Source organism: Hermetia illucens, chromosome 4 (assembly GCF_905115235.1).
Source record: "Hermetia illucens chromosome 4, iHerIll2.2.curated.20191125, whole genome shotgun sequence".
NCBI lineage: Eukaryota > Metazoa > Arthropoda > Insecta > Diptera > Stratiomyidae > Hermetia > Hermetia illucens.
This window is the reverse complement of record NC_051852.1, coordinates 15,679,601-15,699,062: the sequence shown is the minus strand read 5'-3', so window position 1 is coordinate 15,699,062 and position 19,462 is coordinate 15,679,601. Positions and strand designations below refer to the sequence as shown.

Genomic DNA, 19,462 nt, shown 5'->3' with positions numbered 1-19,462 from the left:
GACGGGTAAATTCAACGACTTACTGGCGAAGCTAACGCAAGGTGACCGTGCGCCAAGCCAACTACTGCGTGATATGAGTGATCTGGGTGGTGACAAAGTCGGCACCGAGCTACTACAATTTTTATGGCTGCAGAGGGTTCCGAAGAGCACACAGGTCATCTTGGCATGTGTGGATTCGGGATCTCTAAGTACGTTAGCCATCATCGCGGATAAAGTTCAGAGGTCCACGTGCGGCCCGATGGTGGGGTATCTCACGAGGTCAAGTGGCTCAGCTGCAGCATATGGTGGAAGCATTAAGAGCCACCGTCTCTGAGTTGGCAGAGGCCGTCGCTGCTTTACGTTTGTCTAGATCCGCCTCCCGGAATGATCGATCGGTTAGTAGGCCGTCGGGACCTTCCGTAAGTACCGGGGCATGCTCGTAGGTTTGCTGGAAAAATTAGGAAAAATACCAGCCCCTGCAATTCCTCACCAAACAAATCACACTTGCCGGGCGTTTTGGCGACTGTTACTCGAAATGCAGCACCACGTCGCCTCACAATCTAAGATCCCTTGAGCCGGGCAACTACCTGGTCAATACAGGCGCTATATTTTTTGGTTCTTTCCATATCCTGGCATAACAATTTAATACCGCAATCGTTAAAACTCGACTTGAGTTTAGCACATCATCGAACGTTTTCTTGGCGCTTCATTATCGCGGATATCAGCATACCCATCTTAGGCGCGGATTTCCTATAATGTGACAAATTGTTAGTGAATATACATAATAGGTCCCTCATTGACCCTACAACTTCCCTAGACAGTGCATCGCATACTAGAAGTACAACACTACAAAGCATGTGAGGAAATAGGTAGGAGTGTTCCCTCGATCTACCAAGTGTTTCCACAAAATCCACCTCGACATCATTGGCCCTCTGCGAGACTCGCACCGTTTTAGGTATTGATTGCATCCCAATCATCGATAGGTTCACGCGATGGCCTGAGGCGATAACGTTGGAAGACATTACTGTACAATCTTGTACAGAGGCCCTTTGTCGAGAATGAGTTTGCGTCCTCCCTTCTCTGAGAGTTGGGCACTCCTCGGCTTTAAAAGACAGGATGCTGAAGGCCGCTATAATGGGCCAAGACGACCCTTCTTGGTCGTTCTTCTTGGCCTCCGAACAGCCAACCACGCGAAAACCGTGGCTGACATGCCCAGGGACCTCGAATTCTGTACATAAGTCCCAGTTAGGACGGATGTTCCTCGGAAGCCGCTCCAGCCACCTTATGAAGGCCCTCGAGCGAAACTAACATTATTATAGCCTCAACGTCGGGGGCACGGTCGAATGAGTCTCCTTGGCTCGACTAAAGCCCTTCTTCCAGATAGAAAACACGACAGGGCGAGAGGCGCGATGTGTCCGTTTTGACTTTCGGCAGCACAATTGAGGGAGTCTTGCGTTTGGTTACTCGCTGAAACCCCCGCTTTGGTTTCAGCTGGGGGTGGAGGGTTGTGGCGGAGCGAACAACTTGTGCGTCGTATGCACGAAAGTGCGAACCGCGTTAGTCATGACATCCAAAAACAATTTTTTGACAGCGAAAATTGTTCTTTGATATCAGTGGAAGGTGAGCAGGAGGAGAGAGGTTATTCCTCTTTATTCAGTGTAATTAAATAATTTGGTTAAAAATAATTAATTTAAATAATTAATAAAATAATATTAAATAAATTATTTAAAATATAAACTCTTTAAAAATTTTGTAGTGGTTGGGCGGTATCTTGACCCTTGTGGCCATGTGTTTTGGGCGTGTCTAGTCGCTGAATTTTTTCTCGAATGCCGCCTTTTTCGTCTTGTAGTGTATATTTAATTCCCGCCTCGATATCCATTACGATGTCTTCTTTAGAGCAAGTGGGGTCTCTTATTGCAAAGTTCAAGCCTTTATTGAGTAGTGAAAGTTGTTCCTGGATAAAGTGTTCGTTGGATTTGCTGATCACGTAGTTGAGTATGAACTCTTCCTTTAGTTTCTCTATTGCCCCATAGCCCTCTTAGCCTTCTATGTCGGCCATGTCGCCCTTTCTACCACAGGTGATCCTGCTGATTTTTAAGTGCGCGGAATAAGCGTGGAGTGTATTATGTTGCAGTCTTATGTAAAAAGACTTAATGCTTTGTGTTATGGCCACCTTTTCCATCTTCTTTCTTTGGAGTTGGGCATTGGATAGGGTTGAGGAAATTTGCATAATCGACTGCTCTCGATAGAGCTATTATGTATGATAGTATGAGAGAATTAGGTGTTATGCCAATTTTTCGAGAACGTTCAAGTAGAAAAATGGGTCATTCATTGCGTCTTATTCCCAGGCCACTCGCATCTTTTTCGAAATTGTCGTGATAATATCTGTTACATTAATGCAGAATCCTTAATCAATGTGGTGACTGCTGCATAAGTTCATATTATGCAGGTGGATGGATACGTTGGTATCTACATATATATATGTATATGATGACCACTCAACCCAGGGACCAAGTAAAACCACTTCCAAAAATTATTCGTTCGCAGTCCAGCAGCTGTTGGTAGAATTACGCCTTTGTTTCATTATCTTTACCACTAAGGTACGCTAGGGATGAACCTTTAGTAGCAGGGCCAACACAAAGTTACATTGAAATTCTTATGAGTTACGTTTGGGCTCAAACTCAGAGTATGGTCGTTCACACGGATGAAACCCTGTCCGCAAATACTAAAGCTCCATCGGAGCACTCGGCGGACACGTGCTTGCACCCTTCTGTATTAGCCAGGGGAGAATGTATGTCATTATTCAAAATTCACGTTTCTATACCAGAGCGTGGGTCGGCATCGGGAATTACCTACCTTATCCCTAAGAAGAACACGGTGCAGGACCTCGCAGGCACAAGGCCGGTTACTGGCTTACCCTTTACAAATTTATAACATCCATTATTAGTGGACGGGTCAGTGCATACCTCGAGATCAACAACTTTCTGTTTAAGGAGGAAAAGGGCTGCCGAGTTGGGTCAAGGGGTTGCAAAGAGCAACTCATTATCGACTCGGTAGTTGTAGGACAAACAACTAAAGCCAAAGAAACCTATTTAGTTGCTATATCGATTATGCCAAGGCTTTCGGTAGCGTCTCGAATACCTAACTAATCGATGGCCTAAACTTGTATCACATTGATCTGAAACTAATAAAGTTTTTGGCAACAGTCATGGAAGGGTGGCATACCACCGTATCAGTGCGTACATCTGAGGGTGCTGATTCCTCAGAGCCCATCCACATACGGAGGGGCATCTTCCAGGGAATTCGTTAAGTCCCCTTTGGTTTTGCATGGCATTGAACCTCTTTCATGGCTACTGAATGATGTTGGAGGGCATGGTTTTGCAATAAAGTGTGGCCTACGTGCTAAGTGCAAACTGACATACTTGATGTACTTAGATTACATTTGCTAGTACTGAAGACCACCTCAGGAGTCTGTTATGAATAGTAGACATGTACAACCGTGATATTCGGATGGAGTTTGGATTAGACAAGTGTCGAATCCAAGCCATCCACAAAGGTCATCATGAGCCGCATGCCGGACATAGCATTGGTGACTTCTACATCGAAGCTATGACCGAGACAGACTTCTACAAGTACCTAGGAATTTCGCAAGGAACTCAATCTCGAGTTGGTGATCTGAAGGCTGCTCTGCTGTCCGAATTCCTGCGACGTGTAAAGCTAGCACTGAAATCACATCTCTCAGGGAAGAGAAGATAATATATATGCATTGAATATATTCGCTATCCCTTCACTGGCTTATGCATTCGGAATATTGCCGTGGACGAAGATCGATCTGGAAAACATCCAGCGGCGGATACGGACAACTATGTCCAAATAACGTATGCAGCATCCAAACTCTGCCGTGGAGCGGATGAAACTGCCGCGTGACATCGGAGTTCAGGGTCGTGGTTGACGACAAGTTCGCTCGCTGTGCGGTTTTTTTACAGCAAAGAACAGGCGAGTCGCTTGCATGCGGCTGTCTGTAAGGCAGACTGTGGCCTGACTCCACTTAACTTGAAGGATCGATCTTTTAATCCTCGGAATGGGGTAAAGTCGGATCAAGAGCGGATCTATGAATGCAAGTCGAAGGCAATGCACGGTAAACACGTGAATTGTCTTTAACAGCCATTTGTCGGTACTCTCAAATATGATTACACCTTATCGTTTTTAACCAGGCTATAAATCATCAAAACCTTGCTTATATCCTTATTTTACATATCCATAATATAAATAATAAAAGAAAAATCTATAATCCTTAGAAAAAAACTAACGTTAATTGACTTTTTCTCTATAATTTCATACTTCAAGTTTTATATGTTGGTATGTCCATAGATCGCGAATTCTGACCCTTATTATAATTATTTATCATTAGGTCGCTATGGCTCGTTTCGAGTGACTTAACGGCGCCTGACAGACAAATTTCCCAAGGCGCCAAATTCCCTCTAATAGCATAGAATTGACCTAAACATTGTTGTTCTCACCTGAATCTCTTCTAGTTTGGTACGCGTTTTCGACACAAAACTTTTTCTGTGATAAAAAAAACCGAATCGCCGCAAACAGTCCTCCTTTCAAGCAAAAATCAACGTCAAACTCCAAGAAAAATCATCAAGCTACTCCTCGCATTTTTGTTAACACCCAACAATTTATATCAACTCGTGTCTCCCATTTTCTCGGCAAACTCCAAACTCAAGCTTTTCCTGGCTCCAAAACCAAATTCGATTATTTTTCCCTCTATAAGTGGCCCTTTTGCGATTCAAATTTTCCACTCGAAAAAGACAAAATTTTGTACTTTCACCACGCTCGTTGGCTAACTTTGCAGATTTTCAGCCATCAAATCCACAAAATTCAGAGAAAACTACACGAAACAATGGAACTATGGAAAATCCGACGAGCTACAATGTCTTTAGATAAATTCTCCTTGATTGAAAAGGAAAATTGCGGAAAACAAAAGCACCCCTCTCGTTCAATGTGACTCCGTTGCCAAAACTCACGTTCTCCTTGTTCGTTTGTTCTGCTCTGCCCATCAGCCGTCTCTCGATCAGCCGGTCCCGCTATACTTGGAATTGAATTTCTCGAGTTCATGTTGTCACAACATGCGCAGTAACGTTGACGGTTGCAGCAGATCATTCCCCTCTGTCACGATCAATTCGTCGGAATGCATTTAATAATGTGCAACATGCGGTCAAATTTAAGGTAATTTTACACTATAGAATGCATTATTTGGTCAAATTAATCCCAAAAAGCGAATAAAATCCCGCCCCTCCTATAATTCCTTGCCAACACAGCAATCTGAATTCCATTGAATGTAAATGAAATATCTGCATCTTAATATTATCTTAATATCTACAAAATTACCGAAGCCTTTTATCAGATATTTGAAAGACGACGTAAGTTCTTTGAGTGACTCAGTAAATACTTCGATTCAGATTAATTTAATCAATCACCTGAGCGCCATTTCGATTATTCCGCTTCAATCCAGTTCTCACTGCTTCTAATGTTTTATCATTTTGAAATTTGGATAAGTTTGAATGCATTTATTAACATTATTCCGCTCTTAACGTATCTTATCTCTTCCTTGCAGTTGGCGTTCGTTCGCATGGCGTTAAAATTCATGGGGATACTCCTTTACAATGGATGTCGGAACATCTAAGTTACCCAGATAACTTTCTACATTTTTGTATGATATATGAAAACATATAATCGTATCTTAAATAAGATAAAGTGAATTTAAATATTATTTGATAAATTATAAATTAAGAAGTATGAAAAACCACTATCGACTTACTTCCGTGTGTGGAACATGTGAATGTTGGTTTCATGATGTATTCCTTTTACTGTTCATTGACTATTCTACTCTTTGTCTATGTTGCGTATGATCTTTTTATATTCCGACATTACCATTTGTGACTATATTTTGTACTTTATAAAGGTAAGAATAAAAAGTAAGATTTCAGTTCCAAGCCTTAACACTGTCTTTTCTATTTTTGGCCTCGGTGGTTTTGGTTTTTTTTTCTTCTTAAAAGTGCTGAGTGTTGAAATGAAAACAACTTATTTTGCATGTCATTATTTTCTAATCGAAAAAACACCAAATAAATAAATTCAATAGAATAAATTTTGTCATTCCTCACCTCATACAACGCTATTTGCTCCATTTACGTCATATTCTATTGAAACCCAATAAAATGGGACAATACCTTTGATAAGATGGAAGGCATTACGTATCCACTTAGCGCGATTCTATTTTAAGAAATTGCATCTTACTTTTCGCATTTAACAAATCGAACTTGAATAAAAATATTTCTACTCCAGCTTATACCTCTGATTGTCCGATTAGATAAAGACTTTCTGATAAAAATTTACTACTTACTGACAATGGCGCTTTTATATCGAACGACTATGGGTATATATCAAAGCAATGGAGGTGATTTTTGTTGGAATGGGAACATGAGGATTACGCATGAGTAAATGATTAGTAATAGTTCATAATCGATGAAAGATAAATAGACTTAACGTCGCCTCAAACAGGATTTATTTCTTAATTTGTAAATATTTTTGATTTCTTCAGAAAATATCACAGAAAAGAAAAGCCAGGTAGAGGGAAATTGTTTAAAGATCCAATCCTCTCCCAAAAATTCTTTTTCAGGTATATCTCCGCACCAAGGCTTCGAAGATGTCCTTAAGTAGTGAGGAAGAAAGACAAGCAACGGCCTCAGAATAACAATAAATTAGCAATACAAACCATCTAACCCAAAAAATGATTGGGAAATGTTTATTATCCGTGGTTGCGTGACACGTAGATCATTTCACTTCTCTATTATTCTGCGCCGAGTCGACAAAAGATTCATTTTCCTTAATGCATCATTTTTCCTTTTCCTATCCCCTAGCCCCTTTTAGTACCTACATTATGCTCTTTTTAAATTTCTAAATTCCATCCCGACCTTGAATAATCATTTCTAGATGATCATTTTCATTTTTCTTTTTCAAATTTCTGTAATAAAACCTTATCAGATTAAGTTTTCCTTCTTTTTTTTCTCATAAGTGCCATCGCCATGCTCGCGCCCATGCTGACGTGCTACCAAATGCATTTTTACCTAGCGGGTCGGTTCAGGCAATTGCGAAGTATTTATTTCTTCATCTATTGTTGGTGCCGTACTCGAGGCGGACGATCAGATACGAGTATGCAATGGGGCCCATCTGAAGTGGCTCTTGCTATGAAGCCTTACTGACACTTATCTGAACTATTGGAATCGGAGTAGACCTCTCTCTTTAGCCGATTACTCTCGGTTGCCTCCGGTATGGGATTTTCAGGCGTTTGCGGCCATATCGCTGGAAGAGCTCCCTGTGTGTTCAAGCGTGGAGTTACGGTGAGCAGCTCGTGCGCCGTACCCTTTAGTTGCAGCAAGTGTTAGATTGGCCTCGTATACACTGATATGAGCGCTGAGCTTATAGACTCCCTCACTATAAATCAGTGCCGCTGCACCAATCGAGGTGGGGCTCTGATTGAGGTCTCCAAAACAATCCGTGTCCGAAGGGGACTGTGGTAGTATGACCACGTAGCAGGTACTCACATTAAACTCCCAGGACCTTCATGTTAATGTACTGTAACTAAATAGATGCTGTATGTTGTGATTATTATTGTTGCATTGCCCGGCGGGCTTGGATAAACTTGTTTTGGTCTCTTATTTCTGTCTCTAATAGAGAAAAAAGGTTTCTTCAAGCTGAGGAAAAGGGAGTTAGAAACTCGAAATATTTGGACGTTAGAGGTCGGCATTGCTTTATGATCCCCTTTGATCATCGCCCCAGGGAACCAAGTCAGAAAAATCAGCACCCAAAAAAAATAAAGAAGAACGGCTGTCCCAACGAATTTATGAAAATTATTATTAATTATGGCCACACGATGCCAAGGCAGGGTGAGAACGGTAAAGGCCGCACTACTTTCATATCTGAGGCAGGAGAGTTGTCTATTAAGAGCATGGTCCGTCGTGAATCTTCCCTCTCAATTGCAACATTTGGATGGGTCACAAGCCCCCGACTCCTGGGGCACGTTCGAGCGTAGTGGAGGTCCCTTCGTAGCCATTTCGACGGAAAATTTTAAACAATCTATGTTGAGAAAGTTTCCTTTTCATTTTGGTATGAACTGAACCGAAATATTGTTATATACAAAGTGGGCCAAAATTAATCACCTGATGTTCTTCCACTGTAATGTTTTTTTTAATGGAAAACTTTGGTTCGGCTTGTGAAATTTGTTTATTTAATCCATTAGAATTTATTCCATCAAATCGCGAAAAGGATATCAGCCAAGAGTAGATGACCATGCGCGTCCGTTTTATGGCATTTTTCATCACTCTTGCCAGAACTTCGGGCGTCAGGTTCTTGCATTCCTGGGGAATATTCTGCTAAAGGGCTTCAAGAGTTTGAGGTTTGTTGACGTAAACCTGCGACTTCAGAAAACCCCATAAAAATGCTTCCTTCGGAATATCGGTTGTGGTTCGAGCAGCGTGCGTCGTTGCACCGCCCAGTTGGAACCACATATTCTCCAGTCCAATTCATCCGATTGAGGAAGAAAAAATCGGTAATTATGGCTCTGTAGCGCCTTCCGCAGTCGTCGTTTGGCCTTCAGCGTTCTCAATGAAAAATGGCCCGGTGAGTTCTCCAGCGTAAACAGCATACCAGTAATTTTGAGCGGATGTAATGGCATCTTCGTGGGTCATACATAGATTTTCGGTGACCCAGAAATGGTTATTTCGTTTATTCAGTAGCGGCTAAGATGAAAATGAGCCTCATCGCTCATGATAATTTTCGATGAAAAATAGTCCTCCTCCTTCGTTGAGATTCAGGATGACTTGAGCGTAGGTTAGACGCGTTTGGTGATCAACAGTTAACAGCTGATGCACTATCTGCACTTTATAAGGGATCATCTTCAAATCTTTTACCAAAATTCTGCGTAGGGGCCGCCGATTAATGCCCAAATGCATGGCACGTCGTCTGGTCGATGTTTCGGGCTCCTCTTCGATATCTTTGGCAATAGTAGCGATATTTTCAGCAGAACGGCTACTTGGGAACATTTCGTGTTGTCCCAGTCTCTTCAAGGCGAGTGGCCAAACGCCGTAGTGTTTGATGAGATGGCCAGGAAATCTGCGACGAAATTCACGCTGCGCCAACATAACCGACGAAATGGAAACAATTATACCACCTTCTTGCGGAGTAAATCGCTTCATGTCTTGTCGATTTGAATTCTGTCTTTTTTTTACTCCACAAGTGTCAAAACCGAATTGACAATTCGCGCAAGGCAAAAGTTATAACGTTTTCCAATAGAGTGATCATTTTTGCTCCACCTTATATAATATGTTTCTACTAATCACCTCTCGAGAGATCAAATCTCTTTGATTTCCTGAGCTAACAACTCAGGGTTCACCTTCTTATCCATTAATTTGCGCTCATTGTTTCTATATCGATAAACCAAAGAAGCAGGATGCATCTGCTTCTCATTATTAGTAGCTCTTGCTAAATATTGCCTTGCCTTTGGCCGTAGCTATATATCGCCTGGATGCTTCTATGGTGTGCTCTATTCTTTCACAGAATTCCTTGAGTCTCTTTCGTTTTGCTTCCCTGATATTGTTGCTATATGCCGTCGGTTCCCTTTTATACCTCTGTCAGCCTTCGGTTTGTTTCGCCCAGTTGAAGAGTTTTCCCACCTTGCTTCTCATTCTGGGAAGGTTCCTGTTCCATCAAGTCCCTTAATGACTTGAGTTTCTTAGCCTGGCAGCTGGCCTCATATACGTCAATCACAACTCTGTTGAGGCCTTCCACCACTGTTTCTAGCTCTATTTCGCTCCTGATGTTACCGTTCATCTGTAGGTGAATTATATTGTCATTCAGGTGTCTTGTGTAGGATTCCCATTCAGTTGCCCTGGAATTCCTCCTCCTTATTATTATATTTACTTCCGAGTCGCCCTTCAATGTTCAATCTGATAATTCTGTGATCCGATATAGAAGGCTCCTTCTGCCCCCTCCAATAGTTGCGCCTTCTTCTCGCAGAATTTCGCCAGTCTAACAACTAGCACCGGTTGGATCCCGATGTCGTCTCCTGGGAAGTATCCTAATGCTACGACTGTCTCTCGAGTTCCTCCCCGTGTTTCCAAATTACCCTGCATATTTCCTTCTTACAGATCGCGAACATCCAGGTTTCTTGACCAAGCCCTATTCCAATGTTATCGTTGGAACCCTTGCTGTTGCAATCATTGCAGATGCAGCTTTTGCGTGGTGGAGGTTTATCTGGGCTATTCTAGTGCTGGCCATCGGCTCCGTTAGTGAGTTTAGGAGCTCTTAGGAACTCTTCTCCAATGTTAGAGCATGACCTCCCCCCCCCTCCCTCCGTCATGGCACTTCCAACTTGAGTATTAAAAGGCTTAGATCAAAAGTCGTCCAGTTTCTCTTCTTCTGTGGGTAGCAGGTCGACTTCGCTGCTCAGTCCTGCCCTTTTAGTACTTCAGTATGCTTACCACCCGAAGTATCCTTCCTTAATTTCTCTCGTGCACGTGCACATGTATACAACCCAATCTGTAATTGATGAGGCAGTTACCATGTTTAATTGCTTCCAAGAATCGGTTTCCCCGGATCGTGAGGAGTTTGCCTTTGCCATCCTCCTTGCCTTTAAAAATTCTCCACAACCTCATACGGAAATTCACGTTTTGAATGATGAGGAGGAACAGAAGCTTCCCCGCCTCAATCGATGTGACTTTGGGAAGGTAGACCGCCACCATATGTGTCCTTGGTTTCAGTTTAGGGCCTAAAGTCCTAAGCCAATCCGCCGTGTCCTCCGTCGCACAGTCTACCACTATAAGACCTGGTCCAAAGTGTATGGCGGGGAACACGAGCTCCTTATTCCATCCCTCACACATCTCCATTTCAATTATTTCCTCCTCCTCACGAGTGAGTATTTGTACTGGAAATACTTTCGGCAGTATGGCCCGACTAATGCTCTTTACCGCATTAGCATAGCTAACGGCGCGTTTCGTGGCTTCTGCCTTCACCCCTGACCGTCCGGAGATTTTTTAGTTTTTTAAAGGTTTTGTGTAAAACGAAACCTTATTAGAATCGATTCGATGTCTGTATGACTGTCTGTCACACCCGATTTACTCGGAAACAGCCAAACCCAATGTCACGAAATTTGATAAAAACATGTGGGCTGTGAATCCCTTTACATTCAACGGATGGCATCATCTTGCACTAGGTTTAAAGCGGGACTCCCCATACATGTGAAAGGGGGTGTAAATTTGGGGTATCAAATGAAAGCCTTCAATTAGTACTTGCCGAAACTGATTATATTTTTGATACTGGGTGAAACATAGGAGAGTGAGGGCTCAAAATGTGTAACAGGTCTCGTTCTCAGAACGTATCCAACTGAAAAATCTGAAAAAGCACAATAGTGAATCCACAGGAAATCTAGGGCTCAAAATACATCCTATTTCGATATTTGCTTAAATAAATTTAATAATAGTACATTACCATGTTTTAGAAATTTACCTAAAAATCCCCCTCAACTTCATCCTAGAAGTACAAAATAGTACAGTCATAAGTAATAACAAATACCATTTTGGAAAGTTTGACAAAAATCCAACCGTTACTAACAAAGTCATAGAACGTCAAAATTGTGTATTTCCCGTGTATTCGCACTCTATTTCTATCGCACTTTAAGACCTGTATGATGTCATCATCAAATAGAGGGAACTCATATGAACGGCGGAGTTGGAGTTGGGAAATAGATATGTATATCAAGAAATATTTTAAATTGGGGGTATACGCTAATGAGAAAACGTGAAATTTCTCACACGAGATGAACACAACATTTTTATACTCGAAGTGCCCAGCTTCTGGTATTCTAACTTGTTTTTGTGTTCGTTTGTGTACTCGTATGATTCTCACAACTATAGGGGTTAGGTGGTCTCCCGAGCCATAGTCTCCTCTTAGATCTGTAAGATCAGGCTTACTCACTGACGCGAGTAGGTATCAGTGAGGCACCGTTTGGATGCAATTAGTAATCCCCCACTGCAAACAATCCAATGGCCACAGTCCGCATAAAACCCTGGATTGGGGGAGGAATCTTTCGACACCTCAGTCTAGATCCATAGCGTTTTATTAATAATAATAACGGTCATGGTAGACAAGAGACTTGGCTTCTGTAGAGCCACACATCAACCCTGAGAAGAGTAGGTTGACTTCCAAAAAGCTGTACTCCACATCAGTCTATCCTACAGTCTACTGCTTGACCTTTATGTAAATATTTACTTATATATTTATATACGTTATATACGTCTTAACCCGCACCACGCTGCTGGTAGCTTGTATAAGGAAGAGGGAGAGATAGTGTTGCACTTCATATGCAGCAGACCAACCTTTTTTTGAGGAGGTGAAAATCTTCAAAAGACACAGGTACACTGGGCACAGGTTACCCACACACCTCCGACTCCCTCCCTGCCCCGCGAAACCACCATACATCACGGGGCGGGGTCAGCTCACCCTAGCTTAATCACCTTTCTTCTATACGCGGGCACGTGACCGCGCTTTTCTCCTCTCCTCTGCCTTTCGCAGTTTGGTTTGCATAGATGTGATCATGCGGTTGACCGCATCCTAATTCTCTTGATATGCTACCATTTTCGGCACCAGATTTTCTGGTACCAGCACACTGTAGGAGAGATGCTGATCCTCTAGATTCCTCTTTCTTTCACAAATCTCAGACAGTGGAAGAATACATGCTCTGTCAAGTGTCAGACCAAAGCTCTTTAGCCAACTTTTAACAGCACTGATTGCCCCGCTTGAGTATAACTCAACATCTTCGAGATACTTTGCGACAACACCCAGCGCAATCAGCGTAACCCACCACTATGGCTTACCTCGGAAGGAGAAGATTAAGTACATCGTTGTACATGATATTCCACGGTACTGGGCTCAATTCGAAGCCCTGTGGGACACCCGCGGAAACAACGTACTTGTGATACCAGAGCCTCTTTTTAGTTAAATAACTATTGACGATAGCAACGAGATAGGCGGAAATACCAACCTTCGCTAGAGATTTGCGTATTAGATTCCAATTGGCCGAATTGAGTGCATTTTTCACATCCAGGGTTACTACCACATTACCACCCAATACATGCTGGTACTTCCCTTTCCGTGGATTGCATTTTCAGCCAAGCCAGGAACCAATTTGATGGCATCAATGGTTGATTTGACTTTACGGAACCCATATTGCCGATCTGAACCACCTTGGCTCTCAACAGCCGGGAGAAATCTATTATAGATTACCCGCTCTAAAATTTTTCCCACAGTGTCCAAAAGACATATGGGTCTGTATGAGGATGGTTCACCTGGAGGTTTACCTCTACCACTCAGTTTGGTAGCGTTCGATGACATCCGCAACGCCCAGATTGCCCATACTGAAGATAACAATCACATCTGGACGAGTTCGCACTTTTACTTTTCCTTCCGTTTTCTTGCTGGTAACTTTAGTCCATCCATCGTTTTCGTTCGTCTTGGGCTTCGCAACGCTGGTCGACTTACCTACATTCGCTGTATGCTTTCCTCTTTCATAGCATTTGGTGCTGGTTTTCAGAGTTTCTTTTGCCGCCTTTTTTTCTCTTAGGCGCCCGCTGATTATTTAGAGGATCCCCCTCTTTTTCACGTACTCATTTATTTTGCTGTGATTCGACGGTAGTATGGTTAGGTGTCATTTGGGTCGCTTGTGACACTGTTGGCACAGCGGGGTTCGGCATATGCTTAGTATTTTTTTCCTCCATCTCTAATAGCTCTCACCATACTCTTTATGACTTGATGCACGTTGTGCTTGTCCTTGATGAACTCGGACAGCTTAACTATTTTTGCCCTAAGCTGGGTGAAGGATAATTCCACCGGATCGGAACTCGGCTCCCTATAAGCCCCGACAGGGTTACTCCTTTTATACGCTGCTTCACTTTTGGCGTTTATTGATCTTGCCTGTACTTTATCCTTCACCGTCTTTAGTATTGGTGGATATTTCAAAGTTGATGAGCTTCTTTTGAATGTATTCCTTTCTTGTTCCTGGAACACCTCCTGCCGTCGTGCATCTTTAACATATGGTGGGTTTTATCACGGTTTCGTCGTCCAACGATCTGCCTTCAGTTCATCTTTGTTTGGTCTTGCTTCTGGTGTTCTCGATAAGGTCGTACTTTACTTGAACACCCCCTTCTCCAGATCCAAATCACTTGTAACATTATATGCCAAGATGGCCAAGCTGCCCACCACCGAGGCACTGCGGTCAAGGGATATCGACGACCGGGAGCCCACTTGCTCACTCCCAAAAGCCGCCGGTACTGGATTTCCAAACCCCTGCATTGTAAATTTCCTCCTTCTCTTGTCTTCCATTGTTGTTTTTATTTGCTGGGTATCCTTCACATAGCCATCTTGGTCCACGCACCAGAGATGAATAAACACTAGCCCATGCACAGTCAGAAAAGAAAAGTGCATGGGTACATATTTATACGTCAATAGGTATGCCCCAATCCTTCAGCAGGGATCGCGCCTGATTGGAGATCAGGCCACTCCTCACAGGAGCCTAGCATCGTCAAATCTCATATGAAGATACTGTTAAGCTTTCCTCATCGAAGAACCTGCGCTCTTCTGCCTCAGGAAGACGTTCTGAGATTTGCAAAAGCGGATGGTACAATGACCCAACAGAAGGTTTGAGTGCTTGGAGCGGTAGTTCCCCATTCCAAACCAAACGAACTAATTAAAAGGGAAATCCACTTTTTGGTCGAGCTTTATTCTATCTCGTCCAAATGTCCTGGGATCTGACCGCCTCGCAGGGATCAGCGTTTGTAAAGAGGAGGTTGTAGATATACATATGTCCTGTAACCAGTTGGTCGATACAAAATTGTAAAGATTCCTTTCTGGAATGGGCCCAGGGATTTCTACACTTCTAATATGCCTAAAAAACTGGAATGTTAAATAGACCATGCCGAATGTATACAAATCCAAGGAATTCACGTCAAGTTTCAAGGTTGATACTCCTTGGGCGCGTGGCAAATATGAGGTTTTTTCCACTGATACTTTATTACAGTCGACGCTCTTTAATCGTCCACGGAATCGAAACAAAAAAACCTTCTTTCTAACACTTAATCGGTTTGACGTCAACAAACATTTCTCCATTAAATTTACTTAATAACACATTTGAAAAAACCAATTAACCATTCGGTCCAAATCATATCATTACACCCAAACAAGCAGGACCAGCGGCAAATCTATCTACGAAATCACTTAATTAAATCTTTTTGTGGTCAGCACTGAAGCCGCTCACGGTTAATATATTCTTAATGTTTAGCTTATTATTGGGTTTATCTCACATTTCCCTGATTTATTCATGTTCAGGAACTGCAAAAAATCTATAAAATCATTTTAAATTAATTATCACTTGCGAGAGTGGAGGTCAGAAGGGGTGACCCTAAGTGAATGACGTGAAGCGCAGGCAAGCTGGCTTGCAGGCAATATTGGTGATACCGAGGCGCGAAACAGATTTGCTCCAGAAATAAACTGGCCCGATAACACTCAGAGCGACATCATGTCTTCTGTGTTTGTACGCTGGCTCATACCGCCACTCTGTTATCAGACAAGATGTAACATCATTCCCCCGATATGTTCCATACTAATTGCACCAAATTGTTTCCACGTTGTCAACGAGTAATACTTCCAATGGGAGATCTAGATGGTATGACTATTTCCTTGCAAGCGTGATACATGCAAGATAATGGATACATAGAAACCGAGGAAAAAATCTAGTTTTCAATTCAACAGTTAAGTTTCTTATCTAACTCCTGCGAAATATGTTCCGATTCCTCCTGTGGTGATAAGGTTCTGCATTTGCTTCAAACATGAGAGGTGCCTGCGGTTTATCGCTGCTGATCTGGACAGAATCACTGAATAGTGCAAGTATTCATATCAGGAGACTGTCACGGTCCAAGTCACAAGTTTCGCGCTGAACGTGATTGTTTTCAAGTTAAAGCTGTGATGTCCCCCCCCTTCCTATCCAACTTAATTAAGATAATCCACGCAAACCCACTGCAATGCCGAAACCCTTGTTTGTTAACTCAAGATGCACATGCCTTGTCATCGGATTCCTTAGTAGTCTCCAATATGACTCTCTGTGAGCCACGCAGATTATGCTGGTACGCCCCAAAATCAATAAAACCGCCAAAAGGTAAACAAGATATCAATGTGCCAACACATTTCTCTGTTTATTTGAATCTTATTTGATTCATACCCCGAACCTCGTTCCCCATCCGATTCACGTGAAATAATAAATTCAGAACGTTCAAATCGGAAGACCGCGTGACTTTATGCCTTGTTTACGATCGCCTGGTCCCTTGGAAAACTGCATCGTAAAGACTTTTTCAAATGAATTCAAATCTGATACGAGAATCCGGGCCCAGCCCTTCGCAGATTGCCATACGAAACCTTCATCCTCTTTCTGACTCAACAAGGGAAATCCAATCTGTAGAATGTGCACGCGCATATGGTTATGTGGTGTGCAATGAGCTGGGAATCTTGAAGAGTTGAGTCGAGTTAGATCGCATTATTCTTGGATAAACGACGTTACCCATCAAGAAACACTCGAAGACACTAACTGCACCCTGTTGCCCTCCGCCAATATGTAAAATGAGGCTATTAATAGTGTCGTGCCAGCTTAGAGATTTCTCAGCCCGTTTGGAGCCATCGTGGATGAGTCTGCATAATAATGAATGCAAATGCGGGTGTATGACTGGATAAAAGAACTTAAGGGGGTTACACATTGTTGAGTGTGTTGGACTCCCGCAACAGTACGCTGTCGCATTACCAACTAAACACCTCCCTGCCATCAGAGAATTAGCCTGGAACCGTTTGACAAATTTCTTCGGGCTAATCCTCCCGGTCTCCTGGCATTAGGAGCCTTCAAGTCAGGGGGTCAAGTCAAGGGGATGATGGGACTTGTTAGTTTTGGGAACCCCTTGCCATCCAGACCCTCCGCCAGTCGAGTTCAATCTTCTTCGCAATAAGAAGAGCCCGAACTTAATTCGCAACACCACCCCAGCTGTTAGGGCTCTTCAGTATCTCTCTGACAATGTTGTCTGGAGAGAGAGCTTCCCTGTGTCTGCATAAAGCTGCTGACGAAAGCGTCCTATCTTTCGCAAGAGAAAAAGGTCGTTCGCCACTCCATTGCAGAACACACAATCAGAAGATCACCAAACCTCCATGCCCGCTTAGGAATTGCGCGCAGTCCATCTGCCCCTTGGCTCACTTTGCCAAGAGAGTTGCCACTCGATAAGGATGCATTGACGTTCTTGTCCGGCAACAACCTCTCTTAAGTTTTCATCCTTCTGGCGGTAGATAGCTAGCGCCGGTTGTAATACAGTACAATAAGCAGACGCCACTCGTTGCCCGTCACCCGTCTTTGCACTTGAACAAGGCGCTTACGATGCACCTCTTTGTCAAGGGCATCAATCGATACCTCCCCACCATAGAGCAGAGCCGGCTTCATTAATTCCATTAGGAGACGTCTCCTAGTATATAAAGGCCCCCAACATTTGCCATTAGTCGACTCAAAGTTGAGACTCCAGCTGCAACCCTGTCCGCTACCGCTTTGATTTGCTGGAAGAAGCTCATCTTAGAGTCAAGCATTAAACCAAGGCATTTAAACGATAGTTTTGACCCTATACCAGTCGATAAGGGACGCAGGGTAGGAATTCTCTTTCTGGTCAAGATGACTACTTCGGTTTTTTTTCAGCGCAAGGCTGGAACCATGAAGAGTCATCCATCCGCTTACCAGTTGCATCAATATGCCAAGTCTGCTTTGCGCCTGTTCAACAATACGTCCGGCAACAAGTGCCGCAACGACGTCTGCATAACCTACCAGGCGCGATTCTTCGGGCATATCAAGTCTCAGGAAACTATCGTATGAAGCGTTTCAGAGGTCCGGCCATAGGATGGATCTCTGTGCTGCTTCCACATGATTTCCATCTTCCTCTGGCCGTCTAGCGTCTCATAGAGCAGGGAGCGGTCTTTCTGAGAATCCCTCAATATCCGCAAGAGATAGCTTGGCGCGTGAAATGAGTTTTCTAATGTTCCAAGCATTTTTGTCCATCTTATGGAATTGAAGGGATTTATGACATCAAGCGTTATGAGGAGCACTATCCGTCGAAATCGGCGGCTCTGTACTTCGGGTCAATGAACCCCATCTACGACCTCCATAATAAAGCATCAACTATGGATCTCCCTGTTCTGAACTCGAACTGTCATGAGAATAAGTCTCCGACAGCGCGGATCGTTTCGATGAGTCTACTGCTGATGAGCTTCTCAAGCAGTTTCCCGGCCGTGTCAAGCATACACAAGGGTCGGTATGCAGTCGGGAGCTCCGGGTCTCCTTTTCCCTTGTTGGTCACCGCGGGTCTGGCCCCCTTCCAACGACAAAAAAATGCCCTCCTTTAAGCAAGTGTTGAACGCCCCAAGCAGCTAGTTTGAGCGTTGGCGAAAAACCAGTTTGTAAACTTCCGCCGGGATGCCATCAGGACCTGGCGTCTTATTGTTTTTCATAGTGAAAATCGCTTTTTCGAGCTCTCTCATTGTGAAAAGGGTTTAATCCCCGACGCTTTCCGCGCTATTGTCATCAAACCGTGCAGGATATCTGGGAAGTTATGCCCGTACAATGCGGTTCATCTGGTCGATACTTAGTATGCCGGGCTTCCGCAGAGTCACGATTTTCCGGATAACAAGCTTATAGAAAAGTCCCACAATGCTTTTATACACCTCGTTGGCCAGGTTCTGCCAGCCGCGAGCTTTTATTAATCGCGGTGCGGAGTTTCCTGTTTGCTGATCTATACTGTGCCTTTATGGCGCATGCCTCCTCGTTGGCCTCCAGACGTTGTGCCAAACTACCACCACGGCGGAGCTTATGACACTCCCTCGGTAGGTCGGCAATTTCTGCCGTCCACTAGTACATAGAACGCTTATCGCGCCTGGGGCCCCCGGGGCATGGAAGCCTCTTACGCCGTCGTTATCAGATACATCACTGAATTTTCGAGGGCGTTGTCACCTTCCGGAGTGCCCTCCAGCGCGGCTCTGCTTGCTTCGAGAGCCTCGACAAACTTCCCGATGTTCACCCTCACGACATTCCACAGGCAGAGGGAATGTGACGTTGGTGCTTGCCGGCAAGTAGCGTCAACCACTTCGAATGCGATGTACTGGTGATGACTTGCCGAAAAGTCTTCCAGAGCTCGCTACCCGTCCACCGATCATGTTAGAGATTCCGACGCAAAATTGATGTCAAGGATGTTTCCTTCACAGCCTGGGCACCGAAACGCTGGCGTGGATCCGGTGTTTAAAACTACGAGTCCAATTCTCGCAACCATTTCCACAATCCGTTTCCGTCTGGCGCCTGACTGAG

The 19,462-nt window shown here is 43.6% G+C and overlaps 1 protein-coding gene across 2 annotated transcripts in view; it reads left to right on the top strand.

Moving 5' to 3' along the window:
- Positions 1 to 5,985, top strand: part of LOC119654371 (autophagy protein 5) — a 101,295-nt gene extending 95,310 nt beyond the window's left edge. For both annotated transcript variants that reach the window (XM_038059723.1, XM_038059724.1), the window contains exon 7: positions 5,600 to 5,985. In XM_038059723.1, the coding sequence (XP_037915651.1) occupies positions 5,600 to 5,718 (119 nt within the window). In that variant the 3' untranslated portion in view covers positions 5,719 to 5,985. The remainder of the gene's footprint in view (positions 1 to 5,599) is intronic.
- The last annotated feature ends 13,477 nt before the right edge of the window (positions 5,986 to 19,462 follow it).